Here is a 12472-nt window from a genome sequence, read left to right as displayed (position 1 = left end):
TCTATTCCCTCAAACTCCCCATAGCCTCATGCTGTCAGTGTGGTGCCGTAATGAGAGTTTATGGCCGAATTCTGCCACGGCCCATCCGGCATCCCAGCTAGAGGGCTCGCCTTGCCTCGTCCCGTCTGACACAAGCACATGCACAGATGCACACGAGACACGCCAACTGTGACCTCGTGAGCATGGGCAGGTAAACGGCGCTTATGTAACCAGCCGCCGTCCACGTGGGAAAATTCACCACCTCGCTCTCGGTTTTTGGCAATGATTCACCCGCTGACGTCCTGCCAACAGGGCTGACAGACCGCAGCGACGCACATTAGCCACGCGATGGCACGAAAACAAAAGCAAGGCGCGGTAATTAAGTGCGGCAATTAGTTTACCGCGCTTAACGTGTAACATTCAAGGGAAGGCATTGCCGTAACAATGCAAGAAGTTAACAAGCTTGCTGGGCGCTGCTTCTAGAATCATCTCCCAGGACCGGATTCCCTTCTTGTCTCCTTTGTGTTTAAATTTAATGAGCTCTCACATCTCCTAGGCTTGCCGTTCACGTATGTGAACACGTTTGCAGACGGACACATGCAGAAGCACATGCAGACACCCCTCCTCCACTCCCTCCTTGACAGCAGACCACAAAGCCATTAATCTAGTTTTGAAGGCCATCACCCATCACTGTCCAGGGGTGCTACTGTGTGTGATTATCCCCATACATTCAATAATCTCCAATTACAGGCTTTTCGGCTTAACGTGTTTCCCGCAGATGGTGACCAAGGTCACAAGTCACTCCCACCCCCAATTCTTTTGGTTTCCAAAATTATGTCAAAAAAGAAAGGAGGGACATAAACGATGACTGCTACCCAAATGAAGGCAAAGAGCGAAACAAGGTGCAAGCGCAATGGTATACTACTTTTCAGAGCGACTGGCACAGAGACATATTCGCGGGACATCCGCCGGGTCCTGGCCATCCGTCCAACAGCCGTTTGCTCCTTTTGAAGCTCCATCAGTAAAACTCGTTCATTTATGGAGGCTGACTTGATTAAGAATAAGTCATAAAAAAATATGTCTCAATCTTTTATTGCTTTGGGTGGAGGCCAGTTATTCTCCGGTAGCGAAACTGGAAGTAGCCAGAGGAAGAGGGGAAGTGAAATAATGCCGCATCTCTCCAGCTGTCTGAGCTGCCCGCCACTGTGATGGACTGGCCCTCTGAGGCAAAGAGAAGGACTATGACTGGACTGGGGGGGGGGAGGGTTCAGGATTCGGGGGCCTATTACTGATTTTATGTTTTTCAGTTACTTGGCGAGGGATTTGAGGGATGTCGGGTGATATTCATGACCACAAAGCTATTAACCGCACGGTCCTTACCACTGTTTCCCCGTTAAACCGCGGCCTGTCTCATCTGTTTATGACAGATCAGTAACGACCAGCCTCAGTGTAACTAATAACTCTGTCGACCAGCCTCCCTTGGCTGCTCCCTCCGTCTCGACACAAAGTCACCCCTCTACTTTCACTCCGACACGCGCCAACAACTCGAAGTGCCATTTCAGTGCAGGTCCAGGAACCAAACGAATGTTTAATAGGTCCTACATAAAATCTGAAGACCAAAAACGCGGGATCTTGATATGGGCGGATAAGAGGCACAGTGTAGCTGTTACAAGGTAATAAAATTGGTGGATAAAGAAAACTAGCATCTAATAGCAGGTGGCCATGTTTTAGAGGACTGAGACCAAATGTTCTTCTGTTATAAACAAGTGCAACACATGCAGATCTCATATGCAGACAGTGGGTTCTGCAGGGCGTTTGGTCTGACCTGCAGCGTGTGGTATTTAATGGGGCAAGTCTGGCACGTATGTTGTGTAACACTGTACTTGATAAGTGATCAGGGAGGAGAGATGGATAGTAGCCTGGTATGGTAGTCGTTGAAGGAACAAGATGGTCTGGATGTCACCAGAAAATCATAAGCATAGAAGTAAATCTACCACTGGATTTATGTGTCATCTTAGAATGGATGAGTCTCTGTTGGTTTGCCCCAACAGAAATACTGCGTAATGAAACAGAAAAATAAGCATCAAGATAACCAGTAATTGGATCGTTCTGAAGGGAGGACAAATTTGGCCCCACACAAAACAGCATCATGAGCTGATATGTTAACAATCCATCCATCTGATCATTCATTTCACACAAGTTATTGGTTCATTCAGTTCATAGTCACCAGCACAATAAATTCAATACGTAGAGAGAGACGAGACCAGTGCCTCACCTGTGGGCAGGTGAGTGTGCTGCAGCTCATTCCGCACCAGGCCCAAGTTATTGGGGGCTGAGGTGGCGAAGGACAAGAAGCTGCTGAGACTGACCCACTCGATCCCCCTGGAGAAACAGACATACACAGACACAAGCGCCAATATTTGAGTGTCATGGCTCCTCGGAAAGACAAAGACAGATACACAGACGTGCAGCATGCATTGAGACTCCAGAGAACAGTTGCCGACGGACCAATCAGGCAAGAAGAATGCTGACAGTGGGCGGGCACCGCTGGGAGAATTGATCGGCCGTGGGGCCAATAGGGATGTCACGCCCGATGGGTCACAGTCTACAAAGCGAGCAGAGGCAGGATGGGAGGTGTCACATGACCTGTGATGGCACAAGGCCCATGTGCCGGGAATTGTCATTTGTGGGACAGCACAGGGACGAAAAAGGCGCCCCACAGAGGATCAGATGGAGTTTCACTCAGAAGGTAGTAGTACTGTCAAAAAAAAATCAAACATTTAAATAAAGGAACCGTTCACTAGCCACATTACTGACTGACGTACCGTCTAATAGGTCTCCAACCATTTAATTCTTCTTTCCAGTTTCTGCTGGGAAAACTTTTCTTAAACGAATGAGGCAGAGTATCCGTCATGATTAATTTGATAGATGGTGCATAATGATCTCTATTAACCTGAAGCGCCCAGGCTTTATCTGGAGAGATTTCACGCGAATCGCAGGCACGGCTAAAGGCTACAGATTAGCAGCCACTAAGAGAATACAGAGGAGCTAACAGACCAGGAAGGGAGAGGGGAGTGGAAGGGGGGCTGCAGGGGGGCGACGGGGGAGCAGCAGGGGAGGTATGGGAGGACGAACCACGTTAGCATTAGGTGCCAGCTAAAGCATACACAGCAGAAGGGCTAATTAACAGGGCTGCAGGAAGCATGTGTGAGACGACCTGTTCAATTTCACCACTGGGTGTCGGGGGGGGGGTTAGGCGCTCGGTGGGGGTGTGTGTCTGTCTCTGTGTGAAGTGGGGGAGTCCGATAACACAGTGACAGGGCCGGTCGATGGCCTGCTGTGAATGGAACTGGGGGGGGGGGGGGGGGGGGAGATCTGCAGGGAGATGAACCGGGGGGGGGGATTTGTGGAAATTCCGCTAGAGAGAGCTGACAGTATGAGAGAGAAAGAGGGGGGGGGGAGGGAGCATGAACGAAAGTAGGGGTGTGACAGGCAAGAGGGAGGATGAGGACTGAAGCAAAGGCAGGAGTCGGGGTGGGGTGGGGGGAGTTGGGGGGCAATCCTTAATATCATTCACACCCGAGCTACAGGGACTGAGAGAAGCTGGAAGGCAAATGGATGCTTCCAGAATGTTGGATGGAGAGGCACCTGAGCAGGGATGAAAAGGAAGGATGTGACTGAAGATGGGGGATTGCCACAAGATGGGGGGGGGGAGGGATGCGGGGCAGTCATTTATATTATACCCAGTCACAGCTATACAGTCCGCTCCTCAACACACACACACGCACGCACGAGCACACACACGCACGAGCACACACACGCACGAGCACACACACGCACACACACACAGTGCAGTATATTTGGGAAAGAAGTGAGGGGGGCCAAACCCTATCCGCAGCTCCAGCTCTGCCTTCATAAACAGCTAACAGCTTCCTGCTTATGACTGCAGGAGGAAGGAGCTGCAGGTTTACAGGAGCAGAGTGAAATAAAGGCAGACACCATCACAGACTCTTGGACGCACAAAACTCCAGATGAATTGTGCATGCAGGAAACACCTTGGGCAATGAGTAACTTCTGTAATTAAAGGGCGGCCTGACCCTTGGAAAACAGAGGGCCGGCTCTATTGTCCCCGATCAATCTGTAAATTGCTTAATTGATCACATTTCCTGCTTAATGGATCACAGTGAAATTGTTCTGAATGAACCAGTTAACAGTTTCTGGGGCCACACTGGCTATCACACCCAAACTCGAAGGAGACTGTGGTTCATAATGTCAGGGACTGACTGAGGAGCCCAGAACAACAAAGCAGGAATATGCAGGGGAACCAGCTGTTAGCTTCCTTTATCTTTGCATTTTCCGTGTTTCCGTGGCGACGGAATGCTAATCCGGGCATCACGGACATCGAACCCACATCCTCCCTGCAGGACTCATTAGGTTAGTTAATGGGTTCAATTACATGTCTAATATAACCTGCATAACCGTAATATCCATACTTATTAAATTTGATATCTTCAAAGACAGGGTGCATGTACACTTAAAAGCTAGCCACTCGTTAAAAGAGATGAGAGAGAATGGTACTAACAAAAGCAGTTTAAGGGAACAAAATGAGACTGAAAGGGTTAAGGACGAATCCAGTCTTTCTCCTTTTCTTTCAATAGTCTTTTGTGGCAGCTGATGGTACCAGAGACACAATCGATGCCTCCTACCCGCACAGACGTGTGCTCGTGCACACAGAGGGGCTGGAGGAACAGGAAGGACCCAAGCATGAAGCATTAGCATAGCATTAGGCACTCTGATTAAAGTCCACCATCGGTGTGAATGCATTATGTTACATAAAGGGGGCAGCGTTCTGGTGTTTTAAAAGAGCTTCTACTAGAGATCAGGAACCAAAATGGATAATTAAAAAGAAAAAGAGTAATTACTTCTGAGTTAGCACTGCATCAAGCAATATGTTACTGGACCAGAACGTTGAGAAACTCAAGGCTGTGACTTACATTTATTATTAATATATTATTTATTTAGCAGTGCTATCATTAGAGGGGTAATTTACAAGAAAGTTGCCTCAGGAAACAGCAGGGACATCTGTCGGAGTGACATGAAAATTTAGAGTCACCTGACACTTAAATGAGCTGCAAACCTGTGCCGTCGATAAGCCGCCCCCCGGTACTGAAACAACGTTTTGACGGCGGCTGACAGGAAGGCATGAGATGGGCTCCTGAGGAAGGGCTATGAGAGAGAGGGAGACCGCATGCCGGCCGTTATCTCAGACTACACCATCCGTTCTCATAATGTCACGTCTTGGCAGCTGTCTGCTCAGCTGAAATGGATGTAAATGGATTTTAGATTTCAAGACGAGAATTACGAACACGGCCGTAAATATCAAATTTGTACAGGATAACCAGACTTGACGTGAAGGACTGGGCTAGTCACCGGCGCAGGAGACACCTAGACGGCCACTGGGAGTGCGTCTGCTCTCACCTGACTTCGCAGGAGTGGCTGCTCAGCTCTTTGTGGAGAAGGCCGCTGGTCAGGTTGTAGATGAGCACTGAGCCGTTGCTGGTACCTGAGGAAAAGGCAGACAAATGATATTTAACCGCTTCCTGTTTCGAGTTGCTCTGAGCATCGAGGCCATGGTCCCTGCCAAAGCTGCCCCCCAACCCCCCAAGCATTTCTCCATTTAAAGGGCCGCATCTCAAGGTTCTCGACAGATCAAAGATTTAGGCCACTGTGAAAGATGTCTCTCCAAAAGCAGACCAGAAATAGCAGTGGTCTCTCTAAAAGCAGACCAATAAAAGCGGTGGTCTCTCCAAAATCAGACCAATAAAAGCGGTGGTCTCTCCAAAAGCATAACAAAAGAAGCGCTGGTCTCTCCAAATTTAGAATTTACACAACAACGAAATGTGTCCTCTGCATTTAACCCATATGTGACATAGCAGGGGGCAGCTAATTCAGTGCCCGGGGAGCAGTGCTTGGGGGCGGTACCTTGCTCAGGCTACCTCAGTGGTGCCTTGCTGGTTGGGATTCGAACATTAAGCCACCACTGCCCACCATAGCGGACCATTAAAAGTGGTGGTCTCTCCAAAAGCGGACAAATAAAAGCAGTGGTCTCTCCAAAAACGAACCAATAAATGCAGCGGTCTCTCCAAAAGCAGACCAATAAAAGCAGTGGTCTCTCCAAAAGCAGACCAATCAAAGCAGCGGTCTCTACAAAAACAGACCAACAAAAGAAGTAGATTCTCCAAAAGCAGACCAATAAGGTGATTATCAGCCTTTCAACTTCAGAGACCTCTGAAGTGCACCATAAAAGCCCATTCTCATTCAGAAGCAAATCCACCGTACAGTACACCCCCTTACAATAAATTACTCTCCTTACCAAGAGCTAATTGCTCGTTAGCATAAAATCTTACCCAAAAAAACATACCCTGCGATATTACTCAGGATAAGTACCTCATCGGGGGCAGAACAGAAGAGGCTCTGGATTCGAATCAGCAATTAAAGGACCATTAACGGCTAAGCTACTTCCTGGCACGCGTGTGACATTCTGTGCTGCTGCTGGGGATGCTAAAGGTCGCGTTCCCTCGATTCGGCACGGCTGGTGCTGCAAACTCAAACAGGACACAGCTAAACTGCAGTCGCACCCCTCTGCCTCCAGGGTGCGTCACAGGTAGAGAGTTCAAATAGGCACCGAACACTGGGAAATAATATTTTGGATCGCCTGCACAGCTGTAAATGTACACAATTAATTGACTAATTTGACCAATTAGGCCATCAGGGACAGGCTGAGAATTGATAGCCATATGGCTTCTTTGGGATGTGGTGTCCTCACACAATCTGCTCTCTAAATGCACAAACCAAAGTAAAAGGAGGACTTGCTGTAGGGCCAGTGGATAATAAGTCATGTATAAATGCATACACACACTGTGCTAACTACTCTCAAGGGAAAATAGGACCATATCTGAATATGAAGGACTACGTAATAGGATTTAAAGCAGATTAAAGCAGACGTCTGGGTAGTCAGTCTCCATGCTGCTGCTGGTCTCACCCAAGAGCTACTTAATAAACATCTATAAGGGTCCTTTTTATTAAGCTCTCGTTCTCTTTTCCCTCCCCTCCAGATTCGCCCTAGACTCTAACAGTTTTCTTTGTTCTGGAAAATTCCAACCCACAGGACATCACCTGAGACCATCTTAACACCACCACTATGATTCTTTGTCATTTTGGGCCCCAGGACAATCTGCAACAGTGCTGACGGAATCGGACAGAACAGGCCAGAACCAGACAGAACCAGTCGGTGACAGACATCATTCCCTTTCTCCCATCACTGCAGCACCTACAGTAGCTTCCCCTTCCCGATTTAAGAATACTTTGGGGGGGGGGGGGCATACATGTATATTAGGGGACTGCAGTGGTCATCCACAAACATGGCAACAGGGAGTAGAAAGGTGATGAATGCATGCCTAAAACCAGTTTTAACCAGTTAATCCCTTTAGTGTCAAAGAAAGATGACAATGAGGGTGTTATATAGGGGCATAGACCCAGAGGACAGGGAGGCTGAAATTGAAGACTACCTTAAACGATCACCAACAGAGACGAGCTGGTGCATGACAACAGACGTCTACACATAGAGAGAAGACTGGGAATCGGCCACCTAAGGGAGACGGCTTTTACAGTCATTGAAGGCGGCACTAAATAAGATTTTTGCAAAAATGTTTATGATAGTGTTTCTGCACAGCAGGTAAACTAAGAATAAGCCAGTTGCATAGAAACAAAGGAAAACCACATACAGCTTAATTAGTCTGACAGGCATTTCTATATTACTGTGAGTCAAAAGCAGGAAAGCATACTGACAATGTTTTTATATACTGTATGCATGCTGTACCACATGAGTCAATTTCACGGCAAAATGTCACCGCAGTGCTATGGCCAGCTTTCTGTATGAGGTCAGAGGGCTTCTGCACCAACGGCCTTCAGGAGTTTCATTCATAAACAGATCCACCTCTCCCAGACTGCGTTAAAATGTGTATGAGATTGAGCTGTCAGGCCCGAACGCCAACAGACCCTGTAAACATGGAATGTCAAAGGGGGAGGAGGCGGGGAGGTGCAGATTGACCGGCAAAGAAAGAACAGCCCTCAATCATAGTGGGGGTAGCAGCAACAGTTATCAACTCACAGCTGGAAAAATGTTTACGGGGGATGGGGAGAGAGAAAGAGGGAGAGAGAGAGAGAGAGAGAAAGAGAGAGACTGCCGATGAGAGTTTACTCCTGGTCTGAGTAAAATCCACCAGCATTTAATTAATGTGCCTAATCTATATTTTGGAATTAAATATTGATCTCAAAATGAATTTAACAAAACGTGACCTTAACCACAGAATATATTACTATTAGGTTAAAACGTTTTATTCCACATCATCAAAAGAACACTGGTATTAAACTAAACTTTCTGTGGTATATTTCTAAATTTCATTCCGAATGTAAAAACCCCTGGTAATAACAGCAGTGAAAGTAAATTTCAATCAAGAAAAGACAGAATGTACTCCGGGTTGAGACAGAATCAGGGGGCAGCATTTATGCCGGACTCAGTGGAGGTGTATCTACATAGCGGAGGTGTATCTACACAGCGGAGGTGTATCTACACAGCGGTCGCCAATCAGGCAGTCAGGGCTGCGACTGCCATGATGCGCTGAGGCCGCTGAATCTGATCCCAGAACATGAAGACATTAGCAGGCACCTCCCCGCACTCAGTAAAATAAAATTTATAATGGAAAACATCCCTATGAGAAACACCTACAAGTTCTGTAAGGTGGATGTGCACCAGTTCACGACCCAATGACATCATCAGTGGACTTCAGTAGGGGTACCCAACCCCTGGTCCGTGGCCAGCATTCCACCGGGCCGCAGAAAGCTAGGGTTTTGCACAGGGGTTGGTTAATTTTAAAAATAATAATAATAAAAACATTTTACCAGTCCATGACTGGCCATTTTACTGGTCCCTAAAGTTTTTGTACAGCATAAACCAGTTTGTGGGAATCTACAGGTTAGGGCCCCTGGAGTACAGACACACATCAGTACCTAGCATGTCGTACCTGTGATGGACTTCATTTCCTGTGAGCTAAAATGCAGAGAAATTCAAATCTCTGTAAATATATGTATTTCCGTGGCACATTTTATAGAACATTTTTACAGGGCAAATTAGTCACTGGGGCTCCTATAATGTAACAGCTTGTGGTGATATTTTACATAACTGCTCTGCAATGTACTGGCTTCCCATGCAGGCTGCAACCTGCCCTTATACCCGGTGCTGCCTGGGATAGGCTCCAGCCCCCCCGCCTCCCCAGACCCGGGCCAGGACAAATGGATGGATGCATTTCAACGCAGACAGGAAGGGAAAATAACATACATCTAAGCGGACCATCATCCCATCACAGCAAATACAGATTTGCACAACTAATAAAGGTCTGAATAAAATGGAGGGAATGATTGTTTTGAAACGCTGCAAAGGTGAGATCGAGTCCTCAAGCAAATGAGCAATTAGTCACGCAGGCAGCCTTCACGTAACTAATAGTACTTCCCCATGGTGTGGTAACAACGCAAACTGCACTCTGGATAAGGGATTTTAAGCTGAGAGTTTACACTGTGAGATCACGCCAGGGGTCAGCTGTGGGGGATCGGCAGGCTCTTTCACAACAGCTGGTGTGGTGCCTCCCAACTTAACCCCTACTGTTAGAGGTGGACAGTTCAGGTTCAGAAAGTAAGAAATCCAGACCAAGATTTTGTTTCCACCAACCAGTCCAGTATAAAGAGTCACAGTCAACTGGTTGGTTGAAACAAAATCTTGGTCTGGATTTCTACTTTCTGAACCTGAACTTTCCACCACTGTACTGTTGACCTTTGAACAACCTCAAAATAATGAGGTACAGCATTGGAAAAAATCAAGCACAGCACAAGTTTTTGTTTCACTCATTTCTCAATTCATGGGTGTGCATCTGTGAATCACATACTTTCTTTTGCTAACTGCAGCCTGGCTCTCCCCTGTTTCTCATTGATGAAGGACTTCTTCCTTGCTTTATGGGACTGCAGTCCTGCTTCTAGGAGCCTGATATGAATTGCTGATACGAATTGTCCTAGCACTGCACTGCACTGCACTTCACACTACTTAATCTTTCCCATTCCTTTAGAAGATCACTTGATGTCATCCTCCGATTCATGAGAAACTGTTATAAGTTGACAGTCATCTCTGGCATTAGTAAGCTGCGTCTCCCCTCTACCTGGCTGGTTTTTGGTTATTCCCAGTGTCTCCTGCTCCACCTTGTTCTTCTGAACTGCTGTCTTAGAAACTCTGAACTTGCAAGAAACCTGCCACTCAGTGTAGCCTTCTGTCAGCAGAACCAGAATTAAACCAGGATTTTAAAATGCAGATCTTTTTAAAGTATAGAGGTAGAGCAGGTAAGAGGTTAGGGGCGTGTGCTGATGATGGCTCATTGCCACACCCCCCCCCCCCCCACGACGAACCACGTCAGGGATTAGAACCTGAGTGCAGCCATGTGGCGGGTGATACTTCAGCACCACACTAATCCGAATGGACCACAAGATTCGAACCAGCGACCTTCCGATTGCTGGAACAGAGGCACCACGCCACCCAATATAGAGTGGTCTCAGTTTTTTTCCAGAGCTGTACATAATCAATGGAATGATGAATGTTCTCAAAGAAATACTTTGTGTAAACATTGAGGAAAATGAAGGTATTAGCTGAGAAAAGACTCACCTACGGCCAGGAGGGGCTGGTAGTGGCTGATGTTCTTGGTGGTGAGTGGGGGGCACATGCGGAGGGAGAAGGGAGGCAGGGGTAGCCCCGAGAGGAGGCCCGTCAGCAGGAACTTCAGCAGCACCTCCTGCTGCTGTGGGGCCTGGGCCGGCTCCGCACCCGGAATGGTGCCCTGTCCCGCTGGAAGGACGGAAGGGCACCAAACCAAACCATTCAAAACTGGGTTGTTATATCATATTCGACGCTGCGGCCGGGGGCAATTAACAGGGGTGGGGCCGATAAACATCACAGCGTGGGGTAATCGTCATGCTGCGCGAGGAAAGACGTTTTGCAAGGGAAATCCTGCCCTATCATACGTTTATATGCTAATATGTGATCTGGCCAGCTTGGCGAGGCCATTATTTTGAAACACAGTAGTTCAGTCCAACACGAATATTAAAATGTCACACGCAAACACTCTAAATCTACAACCGCTCTTGGCACAAAATACATTTGTGCGCTGTCGGGGATCCCAAAAATGCAGCTGATGGCATCTCAAACGGTGTTTATGAAGCTCCGGATCGGCATTAATGCAGGATCAACCTCCCTGTAAAGTCTGCAAATAGGCCTTATGCCTCCCCCGATCAACATCTCGCATCTAAAATAAAGTCCTGTCCGGGGGAGAGGTTGTGTTTTTCTTTTTGTCACAGCAAGTTTTGCCATTTAGACAGAGAAACGAACGAGTGCTGATGGCGTGGAAAATGGCACCCGAGCCCTGGCCGTCAGCGTCTCGGAAACGACACGGTGGAAATATGAAGTCCAGGAAAGATCTGTATTGGTGGGGGTGGGGGCTGCAGGAGAACCCGTCACCATGCCAGCCTCGTCTGTGTATAATAAGCACCCCCCTAGGGGGGAGCCCAGCGCATCGAGTGCTTCTCTGACGCATCAAACCGCATCCGGCCGCCTTCTGCTGGCAGCTGCGCCGGTGAGAGAGCGGCGTCGGAGAAGACGGCATAATGGAAAAGCAAAAAGAATGGAGAGAAACAGACGGGGAGAAACGGGAAGGAGAAGCGGCAGAAAGGTGCGGAGACATATGCTTCTGTATAGAGGCAGATGGATAGACAGAGTGAGGAAGATGAAAGGAAACACAAGAGGTGAAAAAGACGGGGCCGAAAGGGGATCCCCAGGCAAATATTACCTATCATGTTGTTGAGGGAAAGGTCCGGGATCATCTTCTGGTTGGGGCTCAATGGCGTGCCGCAGAATGACAGCGGGGAGTAGAGGGGGGTCAGGCCAGACCTGGAAGAATAGGAGTGAAATGTACTAATACCCCACTCAGATATATAAGCCCCAGAGTGTTCTGATTCTGAAGATGAAGGCTTGATCTCCATTAGCAGCTTGGTGATTCTGACAGGCAAGTGTACCCCAGATTGCTGGCGGATCTGGAGACGTGGGCCTTGAGCTCCCACAGCATCACCCTGCCGTCGCTGACCACCAGGGCGGCGGCGTTCTCGTTGACCGGGCAGATGACCACGCGGTACGGGCGCACCGTCTTGGTGACCCGGATGGCGTCGCACTGTGAGCGCAGGTCATACACCAGCTCCTGGACTGCCTGCTCGGGGTCTACTGGGGCAAGAAGGTAGGGGAGGGGGGCAGAATGAGGGAAAAAAAAAATCTACATATATGTATCAGCAGTGCTGTGAGCTCTGTCAGTCATGAACAGATGTGTAAGATGGAGTGCAGCACACAGGG

The 12472-nt window shown here is 48.1% G+C and overlaps 1 protein-coding gene across 1 annotated transcript in view; it reads right to left on the bottom strand.

The window, feature by feature from the left end:
* wdr11 (WD repeat domain 11) overlaps nucleotides 1-12472 on the bottom strand; it is a 45853-nt gene that overhangs the window by 23247 nt on the left and 10134 nt on the right. Inside the window, exons 8-12 of the mRNA XM_072709701.1 lie at nucleotides 12145-12343; nucleotides 11919-12019; nucleotides 10742-10921; nucleotides 5458-5542; nucleotides 2255-2361 (exon numbers count right to left, since the gene is read on the bottom strand). Coding sequence (XP_072565802.1) covers nucleotides 2255-2361; nucleotides 5458-5542; nucleotides 10742-10921; nucleotides 11919-12019; nucleotides 12145-12343 — 672 coding nt within the window. The remainder of the gene's footprint in view (nucleotides 1-2254; nucleotides 2362-5457; nucleotides 5543-10741; nucleotides 10922-11918; nucleotides 12020-12144; nucleotides 12344-12472) is intronic.

This window comes from Paramormyrops kingsleyae, chromosome 3 (assembly GCF_048594095.1).
Source record: "Paramormyrops kingsleyae isolate MSU_618 chromosome 3, PKINGS_0.4, whole genome shotgun sequence".
Classification (NCBI taxonomy): domain Eukaryota; kingdom Metazoa; phylum Chordata; class Actinopteri; order Osteoglossiformes; family Mormyridae; genus Paramormyrops; species Paramormyrops kingsleyae.
Note: the sequence above shows the minus strand (reverse complement) of the source record. Positions and strands in the feature narration are given on the sequence as shown.